The 24,005-nt window shown below is 45.0% G+C and overlaps 1 protein-coding gene across 1 annotated transcript in view; it reads right to left on the bottom strand.

Moving 5' to 3' along the window:
* SLC9A6 (solute carrier family 9 member A6) overlaps positions 1-23,024 on the bottom strand; it is a 28,732-nt gene extending 5,708 nt beyond the window's left edge. The window contains exons 1-15 of the mRNA XM_077307241.1: positions 22,641-23,024; positions 17,979-18,178; positions 16,743-16,820; positions 15,570-15,646; positions 14,716-14,828; positions 13,822-13,927; positions 12,811-12,952; positions 11,421-11,526; positions 10,590-10,678; positions 9,129-9,242; positions 7,207-7,318; positions 6,462-6,615; positions 3,642-3,672; positions 2,363-2,442; positions 1,546-1,651 (exon numbers count right to left, since the gene is read on the bottom strand). Of these exons, the coding sequence (XP_077163356.1) occupies positions 1,546-1,651; positions 2,363-2,442; positions 3,642-3,672; positions 6,462-6,615; positions 7,207-7,318; positions 9,129-9,242; positions 10,590-10,678; positions 11,421-11,526; positions 12,811-12,952; positions 13,822-13,927; positions 14,716-14,828; positions 15,570-15,646; positions 16,743-16,820; positions 17,979-18,178; positions 22,641-22,962 (1,830 nt within the window). The 5' untranslated portion in view covers positions 22,963-23,024. The remainder of the gene's footprint in view (positions 1-1,545; positions 1,652-2,362; positions 2,443-3,641; positions 3,673-6,461; positions 6,616-7,206; positions 7,319-9,128; positions 9,243-10,589; positions 10,679-11,420; positions 11,527-12,810; positions 12,953-13,821; positions 13,928-14,715; positions 14,829-15,569; positions 15,647-16,742; positions 16,821-17,978; positions 18,179-22,640) is intronic.
* Positions 23,025-24,005: the final 981 nt, after the last annotated feature.

The raw sequence follows: 24,005 nt of genomic DNA, 5'->3' as shown, positions 1-24,005 counted from the left end.
CCCCTCCAGGGAGTGAAAAGGTAAAGGTATCCCCTGTGCAAGCACCGGGTCATGTCTGACCCTTGGGGTGACGCCCTCCAGCATTTTCATGGCAGACTCAATACGGGGTGGTTTGCCAGTGCCTTCCCCAGTCATTACCGTTTACCCCCCAGCAAGCTGGGTACTCATTTTACCGACCTCAACCTTGAGCCGCCTGCTGGGATTGAACTCCCAGCCTCATGGGCAAAGCTTTCAGACGGCTGCCTTTCCACTCTGCGCCACAAGAGGCTCTCCAGGGAGTGAAAAGCAAAGTATAAAAACCAGCTCTTCTTCGTGAACCTACAAAGGGCACTGCCAGGGACTACAAGCAAGTTTCCCTCTGGTGCAAGAGCAGGATGGGAGTGATTTAACATCACATATTCCCCCAAGATGTTCTCCATATCTTTACAGGAATCAAAAAGTGCTACTCTGGGAAGGCCAAGTCAGGTAGAGATCCACAACCACAAACACCCTCCATTCATGTAACCACGGAATACATCCCTAGTTAGCTTCATTGAGCTATCAAGGCTAACAGCCTTTAGAACAGGGGTAGTCAAACTGCGGTCCTCCAGATGTCGATGGACTACAATTCCCAGGAGCCCCTGCCAGCGAATGCTGGCAGGGGCTCCTGGGAATTGTAGTCCATGGACATCTGGAGGGCTGCAGTTTGACTACCCCTGCTTTAGAACAATACTTTATGAATGTCTAATCACCTTTCAAGTAATCTAAGGCTGGCCATCACCACACACTCTGGGCAGTTAGTTCTATTAATTAATTGCAAATGTGTAGGCCAATTTCATTGAGTGACCCTGAGTGCTTATATTATGGGACAGGGAGAAAAGTGCTCTCTCGAAGCATGACTGAGCAAACACCAATCATCTCCATGATTTGTGTGTGTGTGTGTGTCCCCATAAACTGAAAGCCAAGTGCTGCTTTAATCAAGTCCTTTAATCATTTGGTTGTCCTCTCCATGCTCCTTTTCAAGCATTTTGAGATGGGTGAGCAAAACTCAGTATTTCAAATGCCACTGCACCATAACTTAGCTGTGAAATGCGCTTCAAAGAGCTGAAAGGTGTGTTTGTGGGGGGAATAACTGAGCAGCTTATATCTGCCATTCTGGAGCTTAGATCTCCTCCATAGCAGCTGCATAGCAGTAGAAGGCCTGGAGGATCATTGTCCATGGGGTCACGATGGGTCTGACATGACTTCGCACCTAACAACAACAAAAGCAGTGGAGATGAACACTCCACTGGCAGCCAGTCCACAGTTGCCCCCAAGAGGAAACATGCAGGAGTCAGATAAGTTGTCTGGATGTTCCCATATGCTCTGTGGGATTCCTGCCACACAGGTGAGGAGCAGCCTGAAATGAACAATGTGCTATCGAAATGCAGACTCGGACTCCATTTGGGAAACGCAAAAGCTGCTGACCTTCTGGTCGCTGCATTGCACCAACACAAGCCACCACCATGGCTGAGGAAATACAAAGCGCACAGGAAACAGGACTCATTAGGAGAATTTGCTTCTTACCTCATAGGCTTGTGGGCTTGTCAAGCATCGTGCAATAGGCCCACAGCAGCTGGGGAGTGTAGTTGTAAGAGGTGGGCCGCTATGCGTCAGGAGAGGTTTCAAGTAGCTGAGGAGGGGGTTGCTTGTTAAGGAATAAAAACATTCTATGGAGGAGGATTTGCATTCTTAGCTCCAGCCAGAGATGCTGAACAGGAAGCCTGTGGGCCAAGGCAAAAATATTTAGCCGTGTTGGTCTGAAGTAGCATAATAAAATCAGAGTCCAGTGGCACCTTTAAGACCAACAAAGATTTATTCAAGGTGTGAGCTTTCGAGTGCAAGCACTCGAAAGCTCACACCTTGAATAAATCTTTGTTGGTCTTAAAGGTGCTACTGGACTCTGATTTTATTCAGACACAAGACGGTTAGGCAATGCAAGTCACTGTGGGCCATTTGTTAGGAAAGTATTGTTATGCAACCACTGTTGCTACTGTTGCTTATATAATGTTCTGTATTCATAATAATCTTCATGTTCTCCTCTGTTCTATGTAAACTGCCCTGAGCTACAAGGGGAGAGCAGTATATAAACATAATTAATTAATTAAACAGACTTCAAGAATTACAAATGACGCAACCAACCAGCCATCCTTATTGCTAGCCTTCTACTGGCTTGCATAAAGGAAGAATCCACAGCAGTACCAAAGAAAGAAGATCTATCTTCCCAAATGATGCTGCCTGCCATCTTGCAAAGGAAGCAGCTGTTACCAGCCCAGTATAAAGCTTAAGAGACAAACATTGTGTGTGATTAAGGCTAACAGATCATCATGTTACTGAAGGATACTTATGATCAAAGTTGTACCATAACCTGAACAGCCAGGCGCTCTCTGCTTTTGTGCTTCTCCTTTCATTTTCCGGCACACCCTGGAACAAATTGAAATATGATTATAGAATTTTAAATTCATTTCTACCAAGCCACTTGGCATGCTGTCACTCAGGGACTGCAGGAAGCCCTTGCTTTATTGGGAGCATTTGGTTTGTGCCGAATAAAGTAATGCTTGACAAACGTGGAGAAAGATGACCACATCGCCGCCTGACAGATTTCTGCCACAGGTGCCCTGCTGGAGAATGCTACCGATGTGGCAGCTGCCCTTGTGGAACATGCCGTTATCCAGCCTGGCGGCACCTTGCCCTGGATTTTGCAGGCCTTACTGATGCATTGCTGGACCCAGAAAGCCACACTAGCGGGGTACACCTTCCTTCCAGTAGGGCTAGCTTGCTCTGCTTGTCCAGTGTAAGAATACCCAGGCTGGCTGGGTACAGATCCTGGCCCTAAAGTGGATCAGTCTCTCCCCTTCGCGGCTCTTTGTTTCTTCACCAGCTGCTCCGCGCCCGCAGTGGAAGAGGAGGTCTCTTGGAACAGCTCAACTCTTCTTGCCAGGTGCAGACTGGAAGCCTCTCTCTGGAGTTGGCATGTCCCGGGAGGTGGAGGATTGGAGGACTGTCCTCTCGTAGCCATGTCCATGTCAGAGGTGAGGGAAGAAAAGCAGGAAGCTCCGAATGTAAAGAGGGGAGGCAAAAGGTAGCCACATGTCTGCAGGAAAGGGACCCAACCAGGCACAGACGTTCTCCTTGTGAGGTCCAAGAATGCTGGAACTTGTTGTGAAGACAAAGGAGATATCTCCTCTGGAGTTCTGTTTTTCTATCTTTTTTCTTTCTGTCTCTCTATTTAAAAAAAAAGCCTTCAGTGGGGCCAAAGAGCAGGGCCCTGAGCGTCCTACATGAGCAGTAGGGCAAACAAAACTAGAGAGGTCACTCAGTGGTCACTCAAGGAGGTCTAGCAATCAATTTGCATTTCAATTTGCCCTACTTGAGCGAGCAGAGGCATGACCTAACCAGCTGGATGACTTCAGCCCCAGTGAAGGAGAATCAACAGTCTCTGGTAGGGATGTGCATTAAATCCCTGCAGCCATAGGCAAGCTGTTGGGTAGATGAAAAATGAAGTGTCGTACAATTATACAAAGGCAAGAAAAAATGATTAAAGAATGGATTTAACAAAGGTGGATGAACAATTTGGGGACAGCCATTGCGAGTACACTGGAGTTTAGCTTAGCAATACTTACCAAGTTCTCCTGATCAGCATCTACACCAACCCTGTAAATAACAAAGACTCATGTAAGTTGTTATATAGAGTGCAATCCTGAGGTCATCGAAGCCAACAGGCTTAGCTCTAACTTTGTTTAGAGTTAACTTAGTTTAACTCTGTCAAACTATCTCATGGGCCAAGCTAAGAGCTCTGTGAAGGTCTATGACCATATAGATGGTTTACTGCAAACTGAAAATCACTCACCACGTACCTAAAATATCACATGAATGTGTATTCTTACATGGAGAAACTGGCTACAACATGGTTGTATTTATTATATAAAATATTTCTAGAGCTCTCCCTAAATAAAAACAAATCCCAAGGCAGGAGAGTGGCAGGCTATAAATTAATGAATCAATCAATTTATTTACAAAGTAAATATTGCATAATAAAAAACTCATAAACAATGTAAAATGCTAAATGCAGCAACTAAAAATTTTAAAGGCACCAAAGCACAAAATATTAAACAAAGATATTCATACTAAATATTGCCACGTGCCTGGGAGAACCAAAGCATCTTCACCTGATATCGGAAGGTCAAAAGAACAGGTAAATGGCTGCAGGCAAGGAGATCCACATGCAAAGTGTGATAACAAGCATGATATAAACAAAGTAAGGAAAAAGGTTGACATCACCACAGAGAAGGGCCTGTCTCTCTAAGACTGGGTTTCCCAACCATGGTACCTTCAGTGGTACTCAGGTGTGGGGATTTTCAAAATGGCAGGTGGGGAGAGCTCTCCTACCCTGTGCCTGCTGTTCCTGGCTCCAAGGCCTATTATGCACGGCCGCTGAAACAGTGGCATGGAGAACACGGAGGAGGAAGAAGCGAAGCAAACCACAAATGCACGGGACGGAATGCAACGGCGGCAAAACCCAGAGCAGTCAATTATGCACGCAGCCAATCCAGAACCACTTCTGGTTGCACCCTGGTAGCCCGGGAAGCTCCACTTTCTTCCGCATTTTGCTAATGCAGCTTTTTCGGCAGCATATGTTGACTCTGCGCCTGGTTGCCGCCTGCAGCGTGCATAATTGGTGATTTTAGCCGCTGCCATTCCACCCCGAATGCGGACCTTCCACTCTGTGCATAATAGGCCCAAATGAAGCAAGAAGAAAAATATTTTAATTTTTTTCTAAATCCTGTCACCCTTACTTAGGCAGGTTGACCTCACTCCTCTCAAAGTGACCAATGATGGGCCTGGAGGGGGCAAGAAGGGAAGGAGCCCCTGTCATTTAAACCTTTGCTGGCCAAAGCTCCTTTCATTTCCATGGGATGTGGTAGGAAGGCATGGCCAGCTGACCTCACTTCCTGGTATCTCGAAGCCTGAAAAATATTTCAGCAGTACCTCCACAGATAAAAGGCTGAAAAAGTCTGCTCTAAGGCAGGGGTAGTCAACCTGCGGTCCTCCAGATGTTCATGGACTACAATTCCCATCGGCCCCTGCCAGCAAATGCTGGCATGGGCTCATGGGAATTGTAGTCCATGGACATCTGGAGGACCACAAATTGAGTACCCCTGCTCTAAGGCATCTCACTTCAAATCCACACAGAAGGTCTCTACATTATTTTCTGATTTTTATAATCCATTGATTGTACTGTTTATATGTTTTGCATGCTTTTTCTTTATTATTGTTTTTCTAATTTTGTAGTGCACCTTGAGTCTCAGTAAGAAAGACTCACCATAATGAAAGTGAAGTAAAAGCAATAAATATACCCAAGGTGTTAGCCTATTCCTCCAAAGGGGAGATAATCTACCTGGTTAGCTTAACTGTTGATTAATACCACCTTCACCTCGCCAACAAGCTCTACTTCCTGGCTGTCATGTACCTCATCTCTGACTCCACTTACTTGTTCAGAGGATCCACTACCTCACCATCTCTGGACAACTGTCCTATGTAGATGTCAGGTGGTTTCATTAAAATGTTTCATGTAGAATATATATACATATATATACATATATATAATGTTAGCCTAACTTGCTCCTCATTCAGCCACTGCTTTTATTCTAACCAAGATGTGTGGTTCAGGTGACACCCAGTGGCAAAGTGGGAATATTTCATTTGCCTAACAAAAGGAAGACTCCCCATTCAATTCCCATTGGATATTCTCATTTTAAAAAAAGACCCCAGAACTTCAGTCCCGTGAATAGAATTAAAAATAAGAGTAGCAGAAGAAAGAGGGGAGGAGTAAATTTCTTCATCTATGTCCTAATTTTCTCCCATACAGCCTGCCACAAGTTGTAGACCCCTAAAGCTTCTAAAACCCAAATTTGCATGATTAATCAGCATTTGATGCCACTACAGAGCTTTTACACTAAAAGCGGACATGGGCTCCAACAAGGATACTTTCACTCATCGTATATTCCTGATTCTGTGAGACCAAAGCAGCCACAAGATTAAATTCTTACAACATTATGACCATGATAGTAAACTGTGACGTGGTTAATTATTATTTGCTGGGTTCTCATGACAAGAGATATTCAGAGGTGGTTTGCCATTGCCTGCTTCTGTGTCACAGTGCTTGTTTTCCTTAGAGGTCTCCCATCCAGAAACTAGCCAAGGTCAACCCTGCTTAGCTTCCAAGATTGGATACGACCGGGCTAGCCAGTGCAATCCAGATCAGGGCTATTTCTTTATAAACTTCTACAACATGTGAACCAAGGCAGCTTGTCTGAGGCAGTGCTCCATAGTAATAAAACTTCCAATGAATCTGGAGTTCGTTTGTGTGCCTGACGTCTGTTGACACGTACCAAAAGTTCCCTATCTCAGGAAATAGCTGAGAGCCCAAGATTTGCACTCACCTAATATGCAAGCAAGAGAGCATGGGTGTGGTGCCACCGCCAAAGACCCAGACAGTGAAAAACACAATCAGGAGAGTTGTGCTGAACATCATTTGCCGCGCATAGGTGGCTGTATCCCGAATGGCCAAGGCAAAAGCCATGGCGCCACGCAAGCCTGAGGAGAAACAGCACATGGAAACCAACCAAAGGTATTTGTTATCTGAAGGCAGGATGCAAAGAATTAGTCCAGTTGTACCCGAGGGCTAATACGCTCACTGTTTTCACTATATTTCCCCCCCTTCTTAGGATTCACACACATCGTTCATATCACACAGTTTTGGAAGCTGTCCTCCATTTCAAAAGTTGTTTCCCTTGCAGCTTTGGAATGGAGATTTGTTATTAACCAAGGAAATCAACTCCAAAAAGCCCCTTGGAGGTGTCAAGAATTATTATTATTATATTATTTCAATTTGTATGAATTCACTACAAATCAATTCATTAAAACCCCGGGGAGAGGGGCCCAATCTTAGCCCCCAGACCACCACCCGGCCTCAGACAAATGCCTGGCGGAAGAGCCCTGTTTTGCAATGGGTTTAGAAGTATGCGACTTTGTTTAAGAGGGCACAGTTGCATTCTTAATAGAACAGACAAGAATTCTGAAAAGGGTCCAACTTTGGTCTACATGCTGATTCCTTTCCTGGCTTAAGTTACAAAAGATGCCCTTCTTATCTCTGTATGCAGAACAGGAAACTGAATTTTTACTTACCAGCAAACATCATCATATGTTGAAAATTTGTCCCAATCTTGTTTCTTCTTCCCAAATTAAGGAGGAAAGATAGAGGATAAATATTTGCTGCTCTTCCTAAGAATACTGCTAGCTATTGTGAATGCATTAAGGATTTTTCTTATTCATTTGCTCATATTAATCAGCTTGTATTGCATGCCAACTCCACTGAAAATATTAAGCACATTAGGAAAACTGGCCCCTTGTTTGCTTGAAAGTCTTAGCCATCCCATAGCAGCTGGCCTTTACTGCACTGTTTGAAAGCTTTTTGTATACTTCCAAATGGTAGGAAAGATTGTCAGGTCCTCACCAGTCTGCTTTACATAGCACAGCATGCACAGAGTGTTATTTCACAAACTTTTAATGATTGGCAAACTGTATATGCGTGGCTCTTTCTGAGAAATCACTTATATAAAATAAGTGGCAGCACTCTTCCAAATGACACACACACACACACACACACAAGCCACTTACAGACCAAATGGAGGTGTCCTGCCAGATCAGCAGAAAAATACAGCTTTGTAAGTTAGCTCAAAACAAAACAATTTGCCAAAAATAACTTGATGAGGATTGAACATGCTCCAGAATAACAGAATATTGTAAACAGCTGGATCATTTAAAGGGGAAAACAAAAACCAGCTTCCTCTCAAGCTAACAGACCACACTCTTAAGAGCAAGTGTGGCATCCCATAGTACCACACTATGACCGTTTATGCACTGGGAACTTCACTGCCCCAGCTCCCATGAAGGAGCGCAAATCAGGGGCAGATGAAGCACAACGGGCCAAATGCTCCCCTGTGTGGATGCAGGAAGAGATCAGGAAACCTGCCACGACTAAAACTCCAGCCTGCAGCCCGGCATGAAACCTCCAGTGCGTAAACGGTCTATGTGTGTTATATTTTCCTTGCATGGCAATCATCTCTACAAAGGGTAAATGCATATACTATTGGAGGTCTAGACCAGAGTACAGTAACATGCTAGGTACCAAAGGAAGATTTGCCATGGATATACTAACCTCGCACCTGACCTAACCATATTACGTTAGCACACTGCAGGCATGTATCACATTCACATGTGTCCCCACCACAAGACGATCCTATATTTAAGATGCCTACTAGAACTATATTTAAGATGCCTACTAGAACTACAAGAGGAAGAGCCTCTTGTGGCGCAGAGTGGTAAGGCAGCCGTCTGAAAGCTTTGCCCATGAGGCTGGGAGTTCAATCCCAGCAGCCGGCTCAAGGTCGACTCAGCCTTCCATCCTTCCGAGGTCGGTAAAATGAGTACCCAGCTTGCTGGGGGGTAAATGGTAATGACTGGGGAAGGCACTGGCAAACCACCCCGTATTGAGTCTGCCATGAAAACGCTAGAGGGCGTCACCCCAAGGGTCAGACATGACTCGGTGCTTGCACAGGGGATACCTTTACCTTTACCTTACTAGAACTATCTGTTCCAACATCCTGGTTCTCAAGGGGGCACCTATATGCTTCCAGGAAGCTCTTGCACTCTGCCCTTCTACAGCTTCTATTCAGGTTCCATTCAGCTGCCATGTCAGATGTATTCTTCATGAATATGTCTATCCTCCCTATCAAGGAAGGTGCCACCACCCCATCTTATGGCACTGACTTTCATTCATTCATCACGCATTATGTGAAGACAGACTTTATCCTCCATTAATCTATCGATTTCACTGAGTGATTCCCAGGTTCCGCATTTATGTCAGAGAGGAAAAGGGATTCTCTCCACTCCATTCATAATTTTATAACCTGTTCATCATGCCCCTTTTTTATAACCTCCCCCCTCCCATCTCTTTAGAATATGCAGTAGTATTGAAATATGAGTTATGTCTAAGCTTAAAAAAAAAACATCAACATATGTGGATCAAGGGAAGCCTAAAAGGATACAAAAGCTCCCACTATAAATGTTGGATTAAACACGTGATTCTGGAAGGTGAACAGCGTAAGACCCATGTAGGAGAAGATGAAGTTTTCAGCCAAGAAGTTGAGAAGCTCAAATAGCTAAAATGGCAAAGTGGAGTGGGGTGGAGGGAAAAACAGAGAATGATTATTTCACCCTTGTGGTAATGTTACAATATCTGGGAAATACAATACAATATACCACAATATGCTTGAACAGGCAAAGCAGAGAAATAGATAGGTTTGCGGTTTCTCCTACTGCAGCATCTGGAGGATGTGCTGTGACCAACACATTGTCAATAAAACCAGTCATTAAAAGGAGGTGTGGCAATGCATGTGCATGAAGCCAGGATTCTTTAACATCTCCTTTGCCATGGAGACGCAGATCACAAGAGTAGTACAACTGACGTTCTTCCACCTCTGCCAAGCCAAACTACTAAAGCCCTACCTGACCCTAGAGCACCTAGTCTCAGTGATCCATGCAATGGATCTAGACTGGGCTTCTGTTAACTTGCTCTATGAAGGCCTATCCTCATCCCTGACCCAGAAATTGCAACTGGTCCAGAACACAGCAGCTCAAATCCTCACAGGACCATTCTGGAGGGCCCATATTTGGCCTGCACTTCGACAGCTGCACTGGCTCACAGTTGAATTTTGGATCAGATTTAAGGTATTGGTACTTACCTTTAAGGCCATTTGCAGTCTGGGCCTGGAGTACCTGAGGGACCACCTCTCTGCCTATGTTCCCCAAAGAGCTCTACACTCTGCAAAACCAATTGGTTGGTAGTCCTTGGCCCCAAGGATGTACATCTGGCCTCAACCAGGGCAAGAACATTTTCAGTCCTGGCCCCCGCTTAGTGGAATGGGCTCCTGGAAGAGATCCGGGCCCTGACAAGGCTGGCATAGTTCTGCAGGGCCTGCAAAACAGGGCTTTTGGTTGGGGGCAGTGATCTTATAACATCCCTAACAATGAAACATCCCCCATGAAAACATCCCAATCTGAACAGGAACGCACTAGAAATAATAATTGATCAATCCTGATGCTAATTAAAGATGCGGGTTTTAAATGGTTTAAAAGTGTTTACTTTAACCTATATCCCTGTAGGTTACTACATCATTGTAACCTATTTAATGTCGTACACCGCCCTGATCAGGCTCACTGGGAGGGCGGTACATACATCAAATTAATGAAAGAATGAAACAGATTAGAAACATTTTTCCAAGTACTACTACCAAATCCCAAGAACTGAAGATCAGTATACCATCCCACTGACTTCAGGAAAACATCACACTTGACATAAGCTCACTGCCTCCCCGGAATCACGGTTATCTGATGAAACCATGGAGGTGCCTGGTTCAGGGGGAAAGCAGTGTCATAACTATTTACAGGAAAAGAAAGTCTGCAGGCTATTCCTGGGGATGGGCTCCCACGGGTAGTTACGAGCTCACCTGCTTAGTTCTGTGCTGGGACTCTGTGGACAAGTTGTTATAAGTGTAATGTGCCTGAGTGATGCCACAAAACAGCACTGCTACAACACCTGGGAACAAAAAACAGCATTCAAACCCCAGCCTGCAAAATTTAAAATTTGTTCGTTGATATATTTAACATTTAATACCATTACCTAAGAATGCAGGCTTTACAGAGAACTTCTCATTGTGCAGAATGGAAAAGAAACTGTTACTCTCTCCATCACTGTAGGGGGGAAGGACTTAAGGTAGCAATGCTTAATGGACATGAGCCTCTTCTATCCAACACAAGCCCAGCAGTTGGACTGGGCATCCCTGGGCAAGTACTATGATACTTGCGCCCGTCTATGGCCAAACTATTCCTGCCTGGGAACCTTACTACATTTGCAGTCTGCTGCTCACCCAGTGCTACGTAGCACCTCTCCTCCTTCCACCAGTTACCCCCTAGTGGCACAAGTTCCTTCTAAGCCCAGTGACTCAGGAGGGTATAACCCTGCTTGGGATTGCATTGCAGGTCCTGTTAGGCAGGCCAAATTACAGCATCAATGCTGTACAGCATTCATGGCCAGCAAGGAATGGGGCTAATTAGAACTTGAGTCACTGTAGCATTCTGATCTAGCAATCCTGAAGGGGGCAATGAGAACTAGAGGCAATGAGGATGGGGACGGAAAGTCTCAGATTGATTCAAACCAGCTTATTTGGCCACAAGCTGCTGGTCTACAGCAAACACACTCAGTAACTTCATATCCCTCCCGTCCTGCTTCCATATCCCTACCTGCTGTCAAAGACTGGCACAGATACATTAAATCTTACCTGTAAAGCCACAAGCTTCAGCTAAAAGAAAGGTGCTCCAAGACATCAGGAAAAACAAGCCAGTTTCCAACAGCTGGAACTCACGGAGTTTAGTGAACTTAGTGACGTGGCAAAAGGAGGTTAAGGAAGTGATACACAGACTCCATTGACAATATTCAGTAAGGGAAAAGAGCAATTTCTCATCTTGCTTATTAAGAACCTTTTTGGTACACTCTATCCCTAAAAGGAGAGCAATTCTTCCCATACAGTAAAGCAAAGAAAATGTGGGGTTTTCTTAATTCTCAAGCGACGCAATTTTACTATCCCAAATTCCAGTGTGGTGTAATGGTTAGGAGTGCGGACTTCTAATCTGACGATCCAGGTTTGATTCTGCGCTCCACCACATGCAGCCAGCTGGGTGACCTTGGGCTCGCCACAGCACTGATAAAGCTGTCCTGACCGAGCAGTAATATCAGGGCACTCTCAGCCTCACCTCCCTCACAGGGTGTTTGTTGTGAGGAGCGGAAAGGGAAGGTGACTGGAAGCCGCTTTGAGACTCCTTTGGGTAGAGCTGTTCTGACTGAGCAGTAATATCAGGGCTCTCTCAGCCTCACCTCCCTCACAGGGTGTCTGTTATGGGGAGAGGGAAAGGAAGGTGATTGGAAGCCGCTTTGAGACTCCTTCAGATAGAGAAAAGCGGCATATAAGTACCAACTCTTCTTCTTCAGGCTTCTATCAATGAGACCCTCAGAGGGAGAGCAGAACACAACCAACTGCCCCTCCACTGGACCTGGATCCAGTTCTAGCTGAGAATTACCTTCCTTCCAACTGCCATCAAAAGAAGGGAGGCAACAGCCAGAACACCCCACATTTCCATTGTGCCTGAATCCAGCTCAGTTGATGCAGAATATTTTATACTGAACTTCAGCCATAATCGGTATGACTGAGTGCTTTGGGAGCTGACTGCTGACTGAAACACAGGATAAATGTAAATAAATAAAACCCTTAAGCTGACAGTGTGAGATAGGGCTAGCTTGCTGCCAAGGTCACCCAGCGAGTTTAATGGATGAGCAAGAACTGAACACAGATTTTTCACAGCCCAAGTGCAAGACTTGAGCCATTGTTCCATACTGACTTTGTGACAGTGCCCTTCCAACTGGAACCAACTATGTATCATGCAGTTTACAGTAAACTTACACAACTTCAGGACAGATTCAGTCTATGGTTCTCAACACCCTTCTGGACACTACGGAGCACTTTTTGTCAAATATACAGCTAGGAACGCCTCTCCTCCTCCTCCACCCCCCAAATCTGTCATCTTTTAGTATGTAAAAGATAAATGGTTTAAAGATTACAAAGATATATGAAACCATTTAAAACCAGGTAAGATTCATTTTAATGTAAAGGATATCAAAGCAGTGACAACTCCAGTGGCAGCCCCCATCGCAAATGAGCCACTGAATATGCCTAGGAAAATCCCAATAGACTTGAACATTGCTGTGACATCAAAAGTGTGGCTGTTGTCACCTGCTGGTTGATAGGCGACAATTGACCTGAAAGAGGGGCACACATATAAAAGTTTATTATCAGCACACCATAAGGAATGTTAAAGTATCAGTGTCAGTTTTTAGTAATAGGAAAGCCCCCAAGCAAAGTTCTGACATTCAGTCACAGGTTAATGGAAACAATCCAAAGGGATGCAAATTAGGGTAAGTATCACCTGGCTGGCCAACCCCATCCGGACTTCGGGAACATTATTCCATCTATGTACTGCACACACTAACAGTACAGTCCTAAACAGGGTAAGGCCCTTCTAAGTCCACTGAGTCAAATGGAATTAGAGGGATGTAACCCTGCTTAAATTGCTGTACAACCCTGCCCAACTGAGTCAGCCGGAACAATCTGGCATTCCAGGTGTACTCAAGGCCCAACAAGGAAACTGCTCCAGAATCAGCAGCATGCATTGCAGCAACTGGAAGGCAGATACCCTTTTCACCATTTTCCAAAAACTGATGCCAATGTATTGTAATGTCCACTTATTCAAATTGGAGAGGATCAGTGCAGGTAATACTAGTGGTCATAAGACAAGAAAGACATAACCACATATATGCAAAGGATGTTGACTGCCTTTCCAAACCACCAGTTCCCTTAGGCATGCCAGCCTGTTATTTTAGAGTGCAAAAGCCTGAAATGTCAACCTGGATTAAGCAAAGCTTGCTGTGCTTTTAAAATCCAGGGTCCCACACAGCAATTACCCCCGGCCTACAATCAGACTTCTGCTCAGGTAAATTCTCCCTATTGTATGGATTTCTCGCTAGTACGAAATGTCCCCAGGTCTACCTGTCACTGGCGTGCAGGTTTTCCATCGGGTCAACGGGCCAATTAACATAGGGTGATAATTTTAATAAACCATGCAACTTACGAAGACAGCACAATTGCAACTGCATCGTTGAGTACACTTTCACCAAAAAGGAGGGCATACAACTCAACGTCAACTTGAAGCTCATGGAATATGGCAAGCACGGTCACTGATGGAGAGAAAAAACACACACACAAAGCCAATGAACGGAAAGGTAGAATTCTGCAGTGGGATGCTTCATAGGGCAGAGAACACCCACCGCTTCCTCCTCCTCCTCCAATTTCATGGGGGCCCCCTTCTTCTCCTCCTCACTTCAGTATTAGTGAGCTATACGGATCAAAGGCCTTAACTTGGTATAACACAGCTTTATGAAACCTGGACATTGCAGTAAACCTCTGAATGCCAGTGCCAGGAGACTCAGCGTCTATAACATTTTGTTGGCCCTCTAGAGTAAAATGGGCTATGGCAGGGGTAGTTAACCTGTGGTCCTCCAGATGTTCATGGCCTACAATTCAGCATTTGCTGGCAGGGGCTCGTGGTAATTGTAGTCCATGAACATCTGGAGGACCACAGGTTGACTACCCCTGGGCTATGGGACTAGATATACTGGTCTGATCCAACAGAGGTCTTCTAACTTTCTTGTCCTATTTAAAAGAAGACAATGACCAATGGCTGAAAGCATTCACAGGTTCTGAGTAACCCCTCTTCCACTTTTGTATTGAATGGCAAAGAGGTACAAAGTAGGATCCGATGGCTTGTATGTGCATGGCACCATTCCTGACTTTTCTTCTTCTTCTTCTTTCAGTGCCAGAACTTCTAGGCTATAATGCAACTGGCTTCTCAAACTCCCATCAATTTCAAAAGGTAGTTTGATGTACTAATCCAGAACCTTTCTGGGCCCAAACATACAGAACAGCTTGATGGTTCTTTGGATCCCAGCCCCAATCTGCAACATACCTGGATCAGTAGCTGAAGCAATGGCGCCAAACAAGAGACAATCAGTAAAGTAGAAATCTCCTCCAAGCTGTCCTGTCACTTTCATCAAAGCAACACAGCCATACATGATGGATCTAGATGGATTCAGGAAGAAAGCAGAGATTTAAAGAAGATAATTCTATCGTGAATAATTGTTTACATTCCATACTTTCTGAAGTTTTTTGAGAAACAGAAATCCATCAGCCAGTTACAGTCTTTGATACAGATGTAAGAACATTTGGTCAATTAATCACACTGCCTATACTGAAGCGGCTTTCTGGAAACCTATGACTTTTCTATTCGCCATGAAGTTCCTTTGTATAAAGGTGCTTTTCCTTCTTCCAGTTACTTAGCAATTTGGGAACTCTTATTCCATACTGATTACAGCCCAGCCAAACTATGAATAACTGAATTTGCATGATTAAAGGAACACTCCTTGCAGCTGTGCCAACATCTATCTTTAAATCAATTTATGATAGAGGGAAGCTGTAATCTTATGAGCTTGATATATGACTACCCCCTCCCCATAAACACAGAAATACTATACTTTACAAGTTGCTATGGCCACAGAAAAAAAATGTGTATCTTGTTATGGATATGATATAAAATAAGCAGTGGGAAATTGTTCTAATCTAATTGTATGGTTCAACTAACATCATCTAGGGCAGTGGTTCTCAACCTGTGGGTCGGGACCCCATTTAGGGTTGCCTGGCCCATTCTGGGAGGCCCCCAGGTTGGTTGCCGCTGCTGCATTCAGAATGGGCGGTGTCATTCTGACATATTCACCTGCTCACATTCCAATGTATAAATCCTACTGGGGCATGAAACATACTCACCCTATCACAAAACAGGAGATTGCTGTTCCTAGAAAGGCATATGCTAAGATAGAGCCCAGGTTCCGGAAGAAATGCCTCTAGAAAAAAGGAAAATGAGCCTTTGGTTATACAAATACACTTTGAACTACTGTTCTAGAGTGGCAGAATGAAGTTTAAGTCCAGAGGCATCTCTAAGGCCAACGAAGTTTTATTTGAGGAATAAGCTTTCGTGCGCATGCACAGTTCTTCAGATACAAAGTTCTAGATTGTATGCAGAACAAAATTTGAGACTGACGGCACCTTTAAGACCAACAAAAATTTATTTAATACGTGAGGTTTTGTGTGCATGCACCCGTCCTCCGACAATGGAACAGGAATCGTAAGATCTAGATTGGATGTGTCAAGCCCAAAAAAGCTATGACTTGATGATACTTTCTAGTATCAATAGTCATAGTGAATTCTTTTTTAAGGGAGAGAAAATGTGATATAATCTTTAAAAGGTTCATTGCTCTAACGAGCAGTGATACTAACCAATTTTGCCCCGAGTGAAGGTATAATTCCTTGAGAAGCTGTCAAGGGATTTTACTCCATTCCTCTGTCTTCAGATAGTATTCCCCAAACCTTTTCATTTGGAAGGGATGTGTTTTGCAGTCCCATTACAAGCATTGAGCAAGTGTTAACAGCAGAGTTTTATGAGAGGATTTTGTTATACAAATAGGTCTTGGTTAATAATAAATATAAAAAATGCTAAGTTATAACAAAATATTTTATTAGCTGTATGTAGTCAGCAACAGGTTCCAAGAACAGATGCCTCTTCAAAACTTAAAAAAAAAATCAGATCTGGCCCTTCCCTTTTCATCCTGTCCTTTCAAAGTTTTATATACAATTCCAGAACCCATTTGGATTGCACTAGCATTAATGTTGTTGTTGTTGTTAGGTGCAAAGTCGTGTCCGACCCATCGCGACCCCATGGACAATGATCCTCCAGGCCTTCCTGTCCTCTACCATTCCCCGGAGTCCATTTAAGCTCACACCGACTGCTTCAGTGATTCCATCCAGCCACCTCATTCTCTGTCGTCCCCTTCTTCTTTTGCCCTCGATCGCTCCCAGCATTAGGCTCTTCTCCAGCATTAATAGACAATTTATTTTAATAATGGAAAGGTTTAAATGTTAAAAAGACAAACCAGTACATACCCTTTTCAAGCTGTATCCTGCGTAAAATATTATTGGAGGAAGTAAGATGTTGAAAAATACCTCTGGGTCAAATGTCACCTATTAATTTAAAAAAAATCCGAGTGAGACGACTATTTTCCTACCATGACTATCGTTGCTCAGTAAGTGCATTTTAAAACAAAAACACTACAATATATTCCATTTCAGCAAACACAACATAGTTTCAAGGCACGGGCACCCAACTTCATAACCATGGCATACTGGTTAACTCTACAAGAAAAGGCTTTCCTTAATTTAAATATGTATCAGCTTGACTTGCTCAGAAATTTCAGGCGTAATTGAATTGAAGCTGGTGGTGAGGAGAATTGTGTGAACACAAGTAGGAACCTTCTTTGATGTACATTCTAGCTAGAATTATGGACATCTGGAGGACCACAGGTTGACTACCCCTGCTTTAGGCTAAACATTGAGCAGCGGAGAAAACAGCAGAAACAATAAAATGTGAGTCCAATTGGACATTTAATAACAACGAAGATTTATTCAAGGTATGAGCTTTCATGTGATTGCACACTTCTTCAGACAATGAAACAGGGATTCTAACAGTACAGATATAAGGAGAAAGTAAATTAGTAACAAATCAGTAAACAGCATCATGAGCCCAAACATGAAGTATGATAATTCTTTGCTAGAAAAGCAAATCAGTCCTTTGGGTTCAATTACAAAATTTGAGTCCAAAAGCACCTTTAAGACCAACAAAGATTTATTCAAGGCGTGAGCTTTCGAGTGCAAGCACTCTTCCTCAGACTAAATGGAACAAGGATCATAAGAGTACAGATATAAGGCAGAAGTAAATTAGCAAAGTAGTAAACTGCGTCATAGTATCCAAATTATGTCATACTAGACTAGATGTAAAGCCCATTGTATGTGGTGATACAATGGGCACTAGAAGGCCTCCCCCCTGCCCCCCTCCCGCCCAAGAGGGGGGCAATGTACACAGACACAACACCCACAGCCTCGTGCCACAATCCCAATCCAATTGAAGACCATTTATGCCAGCTATATATGGAAAAGGGGGAAATGCTGGGAGTCGCATGTGTCTGCTTTGGCCCTAATGGAAAAAAACAGTAAAAGAGTAAAATGGGAACATACATTCTTGTTTGTTTTTGCAGGGTGCACTAGGAACAACTTCAGAACGGCCAAATTAATCAAACTTTCCAGAAGATTGTTTCATCAGTAGAGGATGGCCAAACAGCTTACCTTTCTGAGCATCTCATTATCCTGAACATTATTCAACTCATGGGGGCTGATTTCCCCCTTGAGGGTGTATTCGTAGTACTTTCCACTGATGTTGAGCAGCAGTGTGGCAGGGCTTGTTTGTACTTGGCACTTTAAGGTGTCATTGTTGACATCACTGGGAACGTGGATACCATAACGAAGGACAACACCCACGAGGACACCTGTACAGAAAATCATGGAATGTTACCAGTTTATCTTGATAACTGACAGCTATGATACTTTAAAGAAATGTGTGATTTCTACCAACATATGCCTGTGAGCACAAGTTCAGACATTATTATGTTTACTAGTAATCAAGCCCGCTGTAATCATTCTATTTAAAGCCATTGTTGGATTATTATTGTTATGTTATTACGACTTGTATGTTTAGATTGTTCTATGTATTACCCCTGCAATGTTTTATGTGAACCGCCCTGAGCCATATGGGAGGGCAGTATAAGAATCAAACGGATAGATAGATGACAGGTAGACAGACAGATGGTTTGCAAAGCTTAACTTTCTAGCTGTATCATTCCAATGTTGCCAAAACAATTCTTCAATGAAACAACAAGACGTCTTGTGCCTCCTTATGAGAAGGGGGCTATGACTCAGCAGCAGAGCACATGGTTTGCATGAAGATGACTCTAGATTCAATCCCTCACGCTCTCCAGTTGGGAAATGTCTGTCTGTCTGGGTGTCTGGAAAGCCGCTGCCACTCAGATTCTATTGGATTAGGTGGTCTGATTTCATCTAAAGCAGGGGTAGTCAACCTGTGGTCTTCCAGATGTTCAGGGACTACAATTCCCACGAGCCCCTGCCAGCAAACGCTCATGGGAATTGTAGTCCATGGACATCTGGAGGACCACAGGTTGACTACCCCTGATCTAAAGTACCTTCACATGCCTGTGTCTTCAACTTAAAGACAAATTTACAGTTTGATCCTATACACCAGTCTACACCTACTGGTTTCAGTGGGCCTAGACTGGAGTAACTCTGCATAACATTGCACTTGTATTGTCTTTGACGTGATGCAAGATTATTATTTGCAGTAAACTAATATAGCTAGCCATCTACATCAGTTCTGTGAAAGACAGACAGACATTGCCAATAAACATCATGTAAGACTGGGTAATTTAAACAGAAACCCCAACCCAAATCTTAATTTGCAGATATATGCTCCAGTAACAGGACTGGTGGGAAGGAAGATGCAGTGGGTATCTTTCAACAATTCTTAGTGGAAACACAGGTGTTTGATGAACACCTGATCCAAAAATATTCCAAGAGTATACATATAGAATGATATAATAGACAATTCTCCATAACCCAGATTTTGCGTTTGCTTGTTCATAAATAAGTTCAGTGTATACCTTTATAATAAAATTTAGATATATTTAGCCTGATTACTTTAATCTCTGAGACCAAACAGCCTAAAATATTAGCAGTGCAAGACTATACTGAGTTATTCCAGTCCAAACTAAATTATTTTAATGGATTTAGGCTGACGTAAGTTTGCATAAGACTGCTCTGTTGAATGTCTTCTGGCTTTTAGTGTATTTCCATTGAACAGTCAGCTTCCTCTCAAAAGAAATTACATACTAAATATCCCAACAGTATTTTTGGTTTTACCCATTAATGACGCAAGGACCAAAAGCAAGATACTGTGACAATTGTTCTAAATTTCCAGTCATTTCACTAGCCTTACACAGCAATGGGCTTAAATGTGCTACACATGTAAGCACTGATCCTGCTGGATAAAACAGCCCCAGGTAACACACAAGCACTGGGAAGGACTTGATTTTCAATCAAAGTCCTATGGTGGGATTCTGATAGCACCACACAAGTAGATACTTCCAACAACAAACTGGAACACTGAATGACTTCAGATGGCTCACACTGACTGAAGTGGATGCTAGATTTACCACATGCCCACTGGACCCCTGCCCCTCGTGGCTACTCAAAATGGCTGACAAGAGGATAGGAACCTCGTCCAGGAAATAATCAACCTCACCCTCAACAGGAGAATTCCCAAAGGGGCTAAAAGAGGCAGTGGTGCGTCTGTTGCTGAAGAAGCTATCTCTGGCTCTTCAGGAACCTGCCAACCACTGACCCCTCATCTAGCGTTTCTGGGGAAAATGGTATCAAGGGCTGCCATAGACCAAATATCAGCATTCCTGGATGAAGCAGAAGAAGTAGAAGCAGCAGAAGAGTTGGTTCTTATATGCCACTTTTTGCCAGGCAAAGGAGCCTCAAAGCAGCTTACAGTTGCCTTCTCTTTCTTCTCCCCACAACAGACACCCTGTGAGGTAGGTTAGGTTGAGAGAGCCCTGATATTACTGCTTGGTCAGAACAGCTTTATCAGTGCTGTGGCGAGCTCAAGGTCACCCAGCTGGTTGCATGTGGAGGAGCGCGGAATCATACCCAGCTCCCCAGATTAGAAGTCCGCACTCCTAACCACTACACCAAGCTAGATGCATCCCAGTCCAATTTCTGGCCTGGCCATGAGGTGGAAACATTGCTCATCACCCTGAAGGATTATCACGCCAGCTGGACTAAGGCAGGTCAGCACTGCTCATATTACTCAACCTTGCAGCAGCATTTGACCTAGTCGACCATGAGCTCCTAGCCCACCACGTCACTAACAAGGAACAGCCCTCCAATAGCTGAACACGGAAGAGGGTAGCCATCGAAGAGAGACAATTGAACCTCTGCAAACTCAATTGTGAAGCAGCCCTCTCTCCATTCTTATTTAATATCTTCATGTACCCTCTTGACAAACTGATGCAGAGGTTCCACCGACTAGTGATCCTGGGCCTCAAGGAAGGGTGCCTGACCTCAACCATGCGATCAAGTGTCAAAAAGTGTTGCCATCGCCCACAGCCGCCCCACCCCCCAGCCCTAGCTGCGACGATACACCAGGCATACGCGGAGTTCCGCACATGCCTAATTGTTGTCATTGTGGTCCCCCTCCGCCCGCGCCGCCCCCCCTCCGCCTGCGCTACCCCCCTGCCCTACCCACGCCTCTGCCCACCATCCAGCACGGTTTGCCCACCCCTCTCTGAGAGTGGGGAGCAGCCTCCACGGGCCACCCGTGCTCTGCCCATTTTTATAAATGGGCTTTGATTCTAATAATTAAATAAACCTGAATCAGAATCTAAACACAATTTCTAGCTCTCCATTGGGGGAGGGAGAAAGACTGTCATTTGAGGACTCAGCATTGGGTGGATGTGGCTCATTAGTTTCTCGCCAACTGGAGACCAGTCCCTGCATGTGGCTTGTTTATTCAAAAACTGAGGATATGAAGAGAATTCTGCAGTGTCTCTGCAATGGCAAAATACAGTTGCTGTCCTCCCTCGCTTTCAAACATTTGAAATGTGTCCTCTGGATTTCAGTCAGGGTTGCCAGCTAGCCCCTGGCCACCAATGAGGGATGGGGGGGGCAGGGTTGCCAAAGTCAGGCTGGGAAACCCCTGGAGATTTGGGAATGGAGCCCGGGGAGGACAAGGACCTCAGTGGGGTACAATACCCTAGAACAGGGGTAGTCAACCTGTGGTCCTCCAGATGTCCATGGACTACAATTCCCATGAGCCCCTGCCAGCAATTGTCCATGCAGAGGTCCATGGACATCCATGGACGTCATGGACATCTGGAGGACCACAGGTTGACTACTCCTGCCATAGAGTTACACACACACAGCATTGATTTTCTCCAGGGAAACTGATCTCTGTAGTCTGGATATGAACTGTAATTCCAGAGGATCCCCTGGTCCCAGCTAGAGGCTAGCATACCTGATTTCAGTATTCTACTGCACCTTTGCATACAGTCAAGTACAACTGACTGAGACAGATCCATGAATTCGGGGATATCACAAGCAAGCACCAAATACATACAAAGAAGCTCATTTGTTGGGTGAGTGTTTTCAATGAACGAATGGGCGAGAGCATAAAAACAGCTCTGCTGGATTAGACCAAAGGTCTATTTGCAAGCAGTGGCCTGCCAGATGCCTCATCTAAGGAGCCCACATACCAGGCAATAGCTGTAATCTGGTTTCCCCCCTCCCCCCTCCCAGCATTTAGAACCAGCCAAACGCTTTAAAGATAAACGCATTTCAAGCTAAATTCATTTGGGTAGTTGTGTGGGTCTGAAGCAGCATTAAAACAAATACGAGTCCCATAACACCCTTAAGACCAACAAAGATTGGTTCAAGGCGTGAGCTTTCGACTGCAGGCACTCATTCTCCGCCAAAGCTGACATCGGCAACAGCCCACTTAAACAGGCTCACAGGCAGCAAGGAGGATGGACCAAAATATAAGTGAGTCCAGGGAAGGCAAACCTGGAAAAGTGGTGCATGGGGGGGGGGGGGGATTGATTGTCTCTACAGCTCAGGGTCTGGGATGGAGTGGCGGGCAGGTCCTAGATCAGGGGTAGTCAAACTGCGGCCCTCCAGATGTCCATGGACTACAATTCCCATGAGCCCCTGCCAGCATTCGCTGGCAGGGGCTCATGGGAATTGTAGTCCATGGACATCTGGAGGGCCGCAGTTTGACTACCCCTGTCCTAGACCTCCCGCCTGGATGGAGGGGAAGGGACAGCGGTGGCCTGGGGCTGCAGGTGCGGAAGGGCGCAGCGCGCGGGTCCCCCCACTCACCATAGATCATGGCCAGGCCAGTCTCGTGGAGGAAGCGCGCCCGGCGGTGCTTGAAGAGCCAGATGGTGAGGATGGTGAGGGTGAGCAGGAGGATGAAAATAAGCAGGTTGGCGCTGTCTTGCCGGTGGCTCGCCTCGGCCGCCTTCTCGGACACGATCTCCTCTTCCAGGGCCACGGGCCGCGTGGCCAGCGCGGCAGAATCCGCCCGAGCGGCCCGGGGGGCCAGCCCGGCCATCGCCACCAGCAGCAGCCCCCCAAGCCCCGGGAGGGGGGCCTCAGGGCGGCCCGGGCCGGCTCCCCAGTGTCGCCCCAGCTGGGCCATGACTCGGGCACCGGCTCGCTCCTCCTCTCTTCCCGGGGATTAGAGGAGGCGGCCGCGGAGGGGAGCGCGCAGGCGCTAGGAGGCGGACGCCCAGGGGGGGGCAGCCCCCTTCCCTCGCAGCGTCGCGTTTACAGGCAGGGGAGAGGCGCGCGCTTGTTGTGGCCTCGCCTTCCAGTTAGCGGGTAGCCGTGTTGGTCTGAAGTTGCACAACGAATTGAGTCCCAATGGCCCCTTTTAAGACCAACAAAGATTTATACCAACAAAGAAGGCGTGAGCTTTCATGTGCACGCACACCCTCAAATAAATGGGACAAGAATTATGAGAGGAGATATATATATATAAAGTGACCAGATTTTAACATTGGTAAAGCGGGACACCGTTGACTGGGGGGGGGGGGGTCTTGATTAAAAATTTGGTCTATATGGAGCAACAAAAATTTTCATAGAATATATATTTTTTAATTTCAACATAAGTACAGTTTGCCAGGTACCTGTAGGTGTCCCTCCAAAAGTGGGACACAGTCTGGTCACCTTGAGAGGTAAATCAGTGGCAAATTAGTATCCAGATTATGCCATAAGATAATTCTTTGCGAAAACAGCCCTATTGAGTTAAGTTGTAGTGGACAAAAACATTGGAGAAATAAGAATGCCAAGATTAGTACCTTATGGCAGACTTTCCCAGTTGTGAAAAGAAATAATTAAAAGAGACCAGTAATATGGCATAACTTGGATGCTATGACACAGTTAACTGATTCACCTTTTCTATATATCTGTACTCCCCATGATTGTTCCATTTTGTCTGAGGAAGTGTGCATGCACCTTGAATAAATCTTTGTTGGTCTTAAAAGTGCTATTGGACTCAATTTTTTGTTGCCTTCCAGTTGACTAAGTATCAAACCGTGCTGAATCAAGAAGGGGTTGCTTCCAGTCAGTGTAGAGCAGGGTTAGTCAAACTGCGGCCCTCCAGATGTCCATGGACTACAATTCCCAGAAGCCCCTGCCAGCGAATGCATGGACATCTGGAGGACCGCAGTTTGACTACCC

This window comes from Paroedura picta, chromosome 13 (assembly GCF_049243985.1).
Source record: "Paroedura picta isolate Pp20150507F chromosome 13, Ppicta_v3.0, whole genome shotgun sequence".
Taxonomy (NCBI): Eukaryota; Metazoa; Chordata; class Lepidosauria; order Squamata; family Gekkonidae; genus Paroedura; species Paroedura picta.
This window is presented reverse-complemented; position numbering and strand designations above follow the sequence as displayed.